Source organism: Callospermophilus lateralis, chromosome 15 (genome assembly GCF_048772815.1).
Source record: "Callospermophilus lateralis isolate mCalLat2 chromosome 15, mCalLat2.hap1, whole genome shotgun sequence".
NCBI lineage: Eukaryota > Metazoa > Chordata > Mammalia > Rodentia > Sciuridae > Callospermophilus > Callospermophilus lateralis.
This window is the reverse complement of record NC_135319.1, coordinates 42,664,072-42,670,071: the sequence shown is the minus strand read 5'-3', so window position 1 is coordinate 42,670,071 and position 6,000 is coordinate 42,664,072. Positions and strand designations below refer to the sequence as shown.

Sequence of the window (6,000 nt, the reverse complement as noted above, 5' to 3'; positions counted from 1 at the left end):
TAATTGATTACTTGATTATTTTGAAAGTTTTTTGAGTTCTTTATATATTCTAGATATTACACCTCTATCAGAAGAATAGGTAACAGATATTATTTTTTCCCATTCTGTATTTCTTCCCAATCCTGTTTCCTTTGCTTTGCAGAAGCTTTTTCACTTGATGCCATTCCATTTATTAACTCTTGGTATCATTTCCTGAGCTTTAGAGGTCCTATTGAGAAAGTCTTTGCCTGTACCTATATATTGGAGTGTTGACCCTACCTTTTCTTCTAGGAGTTGCATAGTTCTGTTCTAATTCCTAGGCCTTTGATCCATTTTGAGCTGATTTTTTGTGTATCTATATTTTCACTGTGACCCAACACATGAGGTCAGATGTGGAATTTCCCACTTGTGGCATCCTGTTGGTATTCAAAAAGTTTCAGATTTTGTAGAATTTCAGATTTTGGATTTTTGGATTAGGGATGCTTCAACTGTGTTTCTAGGGTTACTATAATAAATTGCCACAAACTGGGTAGTTGAAAAGAAGAGAAATTTATTCTCCCACATTTCTGGAAGCTAGAAGTCTGAAATCAAATTGTTGATAGGTCTGGTTCCTTTTTGGAGGATCTGAGGGACAACCTGTTCCTTGTCTGTTCTTGTTTCTAGTCCTTGTAAAGGATTCTTTGCATTCCTTGGCCTGACACAAAATTCCAGTCTCTGCTTCCCTCATCACAAGTGCCGTGTCTCTTCTCTTCTTTTTTTTTTAGCTGGCCATAGAAATGACTCTCAAAGTAATTGTGGTGCCTTTCAAGGGGTAGTCCCTGAATCTCCTCAAATAATACGCTGCCCCTGAGAGCAGCTGAGCTCTCCCTTTGCCTGTTAATATATGGATGTTCACCATTGTGGCTGGATAGGGGCAGTCTGCACCCTGCACCAATCCTTAGCTGTTATGGCCAAGTCCATAGTTGTTATCCAAATATTGGGCTATCATTGTCTTGGGTGAATCTGTACCACAGACAGACAGACAGACACTCCTGGACACTGACTTCATAGGCCACTTGCTCACCCTTTGAACCCAACATCAAAAATCCTTATACTACTAAATACTCCAGGTGGGTCCAGAGGGAGGACAACATCAACTTCCCTTGTACACTGTACTGAGAATCCTGGGGTGAGAAGTGAAGAGAGGAAGGGGGTCCAGGGTTATTCGGGCTTTCAGAGATGAAGGTCCATTTGGTGTGTGTATAGGCACTCTAACCACTTGTAGGGACCAGCTTTAAATTTACATTCCAATTGGCCCAAGCCTGCATAGTTGTGACCAAGGCAGAAAACCTGTTGGATAGTCTGTTGACCACCATGATGCTCCACCCTCACATCTGTCTGTTTGTAGGAGGGGCATGGCAGTAGCCCCACCACCAGTTCACTCACTGGACTGGGGTTGTCCCCCAAGATGATGGCCAGTGCCTTCCCTGCAGTTGGGGGGGCCTCCCTCTATCCAGGTGGGCCAGGTCTGCAGCCTTGGGGGGCAGCTGCAGCTCCACTGAGAAGTGTGTCCCTTCTCTTCTACGAACAAGTGTGGTTTTGGATTAATGGTGTGCTCACTCCAGTATGAGCTCTTCTTAACTAATTACATCTGCAATCACCCTATTTCCCAAGAAGGTCATATTCGGAGATCAGGCTCTTAACAAGTCTTTTTTGGGGGACACAATTCAACCCATAGCATTCATTAATCCCCAAGGGAATATATGTTCCTTGTCAGACTGCTGAGGCTTCTGGAGGCCGAATTATTGCTTCTTCAGGACTCAGCATACTCAAGACATGCTTTTGCTTATTGGAGCACTTGTCAGGCTTAGCCTTTCCAATTTTCACTGTCGAGGCAGGGCACCCTCTCGTCTTCCCACCTAGCCTTTGGCGGATATGGGGTGTCCTCTCTAAGTGAAGGTCAGTGAGGCAGCGACCTTTGAGCGAGGGGTCATGGCTTGGTTTGGAGGCTGTGTTAAGCATTCGATGTATCAATCCCTTCGATAACCCTGTTAAGTAGGTATTTATATATGTAATTCCTATTTTATAGATGAACACATTGGGCTTTCAAGAGGCGAAATAACAGCCAGAATTATTATTTCTAAAAACCTGAATGGGCGGCAGAAAGCCCCAGATGAAAAGTTCCCCATTCTTCGTCTTCACGTTTTCCGAAGGACCCGGGATCTGGCTAATTCAGTCCATCTCTCGAGAAAACCAAACCTGGAACCTCAATTCTATAGATTCTGGGATGCGGTGCACACTCGAGTCCACACGCGGGGGCCCGCCAGCGCTCCTTTCTCCAGAAGCCGCACACAAAGCGGTTCCTTTCTGCGTTCGGGCGCGCGCGGCGTGAGGAGGGCACGCTGATTGGGTGCGCGCGGCCCCCGCTCCCGCCCCGGCGCCTGTCCCGGCGCGCTGATTGGCTGATCCGAGGTACCGCGGAGCCGGCCGCCCCGCGCGCCCCGGCCCGCGGGCTCGGAACTTGCATGGGGCGCCGCCGGTGGCCGAGGGAGCGTGACTGCGCTGCGCAGGGCGCTAGGAGGCATTGTCGCCGTAAGTGGAGCCGAAAGCGGTCCGGAATCGGGCCACACGCTTCGTGCCCCGCAAAGGAAACGTAGTATTGAGGCCAAGCGTTGAAGGGGCTGGGGGAGAGAGGGAGAGAAATACCCCGGTTTATGTTTCGTCCCCTCCCCGCCCCTCCCCCAGGTCACCCGCGGGAATAGAGCAGCGGCGCACCGGCAGCGGCTCCGGCGGTGCCAACCGGCCTGGAGGCGCCGGCTCTTGTTTGCACAAAGCGACTGCATCGCAGTGGCTCATGGGGAGTGGGTGCAACGCTACCAGGGAAAAGGGAACCTGGGGGCGCGCTCCCGGACGGGCTTCCGTTCCCCTGGGGAGGCGCCTGAGCTGGGAGAGGTTACTGTGTATTTCGTCCCCAAGTGACAATTTCGGGGTTTGCTTCCGCCCTGGAGAGCTGCAGATGCCTGCTCTGGAGCTGCCTCTTGGCCCCACGGCCGCTGTGGGGATGCCTCAGTCCTTAGCTTTATTTTCTCCAGTCCCCGCCTGCCGGGCAAGCCGTGGGCCCGGGACCGGGAGTCACAGAGGGCATCCGGCTTAGGCCAACAGTGCAGTCCTGGAAGGTGCAGTCCGAGGATGTCAAGAAGTCCATAAGGGAGCTCGCACAGGTCTCCTCAAACCCCGTGGCACAAAAAACAAGGCGTCCCGTTCCCAGCCCAACAGGCTCTTTCCCCCGGGTGTGAAAGTGGGTCAACTCTGTACTGGCCTGAGTGGGCCTTTAGAGCTAGTGGGGTCCAAGCAAGTCCTCTGCCCTTCAACTCCCCACCCGTTCCCTAGCTTGGCACCATCGAGAGAACTGGCTAGAACCATGGATGGGAGCAGCTCGAAACACATGGCTGGGGAGGCTCAGGTTGTCATTCGGAGTGGCTGCCAGGCTATAAAATTCCCAGTTGACCACACCAGTAACTAAATATAGGAGCAGCTGGTGCAGATGGGGGTGTTGCAATGGTTCCTTTGCAAAGTTTTTGGGACTGCGGAAAAGGTAGAGTTTTTGCTGGTAAGGGCTGAGTCAGAGGACCACTGACAGGGTTTAAGTACACCCCACCCCACCCCAGCTTTGAATTGAGATGAACCCAGGTTCCGATGTAGACTAATAGCCAGTATTGCCAGCTCCCACAAAGTCAACGATTTTTTTTTCTGGCATTCAATTTATTATATTCAAACTTCCTGTCTACACCTGTTTGATATTTGGAAATGCCTTCATGTGGGCAGCACTTCATGGTTTCTAAAGTCTTTTCTCAGAAGTGATGTATCAGGTATTTTTTTATAACCAGTTTAAGGATGGTGGTATTTCCATTTTGCAAATGGGGCTGCTTCACAGTCCTGGAAACTGTGCATGAATTAGTTGCCCTCCTCAGAGGACAGCCTTGTAGGATGGCCTCCTTTATTCTGGTAACAGACGGGTGGCCTGCTCCCTCTCTCCTGCATCTCTTTGTGTAGCTGGTGCTCAGATCTTGCCTTATGCCTTCATTGAGGTCCCTTGGGCCTGGCATCATAGCTGCAGTGGCATCTGGCTCATTCTGCCTCCTGGTGGGAAGCTTGTTCTGGCCCATACCCTGTTCCTGTTCTCTTACTTCTCAGTGTGTGCCTTAAGGAAGGTCCCACGAGATGTTCATTGGATTTAAACGTATCCTGGGACCATGGTGCACACTCATAGGAAAGGAGAGTTGGGTGGTGTGGAGAGGACCATATGGGGACAGGAGCAGTGTGAGTGTGGGCTAAGACCCTATGTCCAGGGGTCTCTGGGGTTTAGAGTGCTTTCTTGACATATTTCAAAGCCCCTTCCAGTACCTGGAACTGGTTGGGATTGGTAGTACCATCTATCTGGAACATTCCATGCCTAGGCTAAACCCATGTGTGCTGATGATTCCTGTTTCTGTCCTTTGGAATGTTCTCTGGTTCCTTGCTATCACCACTCCTGCACGTGGGGATGACCAGATGCTTCAGGGAGCTCCACACTTGGGCCTATGGGGTGTCCTGGAGTCCTGTGGTTGGGTTTTGGTTCCAGGAGGGGCTGCCTTATGTGCCGGTTGTTCAGATGGTGCTGACATGCAGATTGTAGGTTGTTGACTCAGATTATTTATCTAGACAGGGGCCCCCACAACCTAGGGGCAGCCTTGCCTAGTCCAGAGTAGGTCCGCAGCTCTCTGCCACTTGCATGACTTGGACAATTTTCTGTATTTGGCTGATCTTGTCCATGCCCTTTTGGAGTCCCAGAGGCCCAGTCCAGCTCCTCATTATCCCAAGTTTGTTAGTTTGGACCCCTCTGACCCTGTACTGGGCCCTGAATTACATGGGGTCCTGCTGCCCTTCCATCTCGCAGCCCTGCCTCTCTCTGTCCTCTGGCTTTGGAGAGGGACTGCCCATGGACTTAATTCTCCCTTGTCGGGGGACGAGGAAGTTTTAGGTGAAGGAAGGGTGATTCCTGGCTAAGTAGTGAGGGTGGTGATTTTAAGCACTTAATATTTTAAGTGATGATTTTAGATCCCCTTTGGAAATCTGGGGCACCTTTGTGCTGTGCTCAGAGCATGGTTTGGAATATTAGAAACCCTTCTTCCTAGTGAACTATTCTGACACTTAGACTTTACATGTTGATCCTGTTTAGGCTTTTTTGTTCCCTCTGACCCACAACATTGGGCCTCAGAGCTTACCACTACTGGGAGTTCCTCTGCTTCAGCCTCCCAAGTAGCTGGGATTATAGGCACGTGCCACAATGCCCAGTTGTATGTGTATGTTTGCATGTGTGTCTGTCTGTTGGCTTTTAAAAGCTCAAAAGCAACCCAGATGACTTGTGCTAAGTCATTAAGTGCTGTGGAAACTCACAGGGAAGAGAGAACACTGAGGGCTGGGGAAATCAGGGAAGACTTCCTAGAGGTGGAGAGATGGGAATTCTCATTCCTCAGAGGTGACTTGCTCAGTTTCGCGTGGCAATGAGCTGGGATTAGAAGCTGCTGCCATGCCTGCCCATGTGCTGCTTTATCCTCTCAACTGGAATTATGGAGTATTCAGGTAGATCTATAGATTTTGTTCAATCGTGTTTAACTCAGCGAGGTGGGTATTAATAGACCTACTAGAAGAAACTGGGGCTCAGAGTAGTTAAAAAACTCTCCCAAGCTGCCTTAGCTACTAATGGTGGAGTTGGACATTCTGTCTATCAAACAGGCTTTCCCCCTGCGCCCGTGTGTCTCTGGCCTTCAGTGTCAGCCTCCCCGGTGAAACACACACATGCGAAACACCGTTGACTCTGCTGGGCAGGTAGATGGGCTTGGCCTTGCTCTGCGTGTCCAGCTGAGCCCGTGGGCGCTGCTCTTGGTCTGCCAGCAGCTCTGAGCACTGTCTCCCTCCCTTTCTCCCTGCCTTTCCCGTCTGCCCTCGGAACAAGCTCCCTGGAATCCCTGAGTTATCTGGGAAGCTGGGATTGGGGCCTAG

The 6,000-nt window shown here is 50.6% G+C and overlaps 1 protein-coding gene across 3 annotated transcripts in view; it reads left to right on the top strand.

Moving 5' to 3' along the window:
* The first annotated feature begins 2,464 nt into the window (after positions 1-2,464).
* Lrrc20 (leucine rich repeat containing 20) overlaps positions 2,465-6,000 on the top strand; it is a 71,844-nt gene continuing 68,308 nt past the window's right edge. For 2 of the 3 annotated variants that reach the window (XM_077105352.1, XM_077105351.1), the window contains exon 1: positions 2,465-2,550. Coding sequence is in view for 1 of the 3 variants with exons in the window: in XM_077105353.1 (XP_076961468.1) it covers positions 2,484-2,550 (67 nt within the window). In the remaining 2 variants the exon portion in view is untranslated. The remainder of the gene's footprint in view (positions 2,551-6,000) is intronic. The other variant, XM_077105353.1, reaches the window with a different exon arrangement.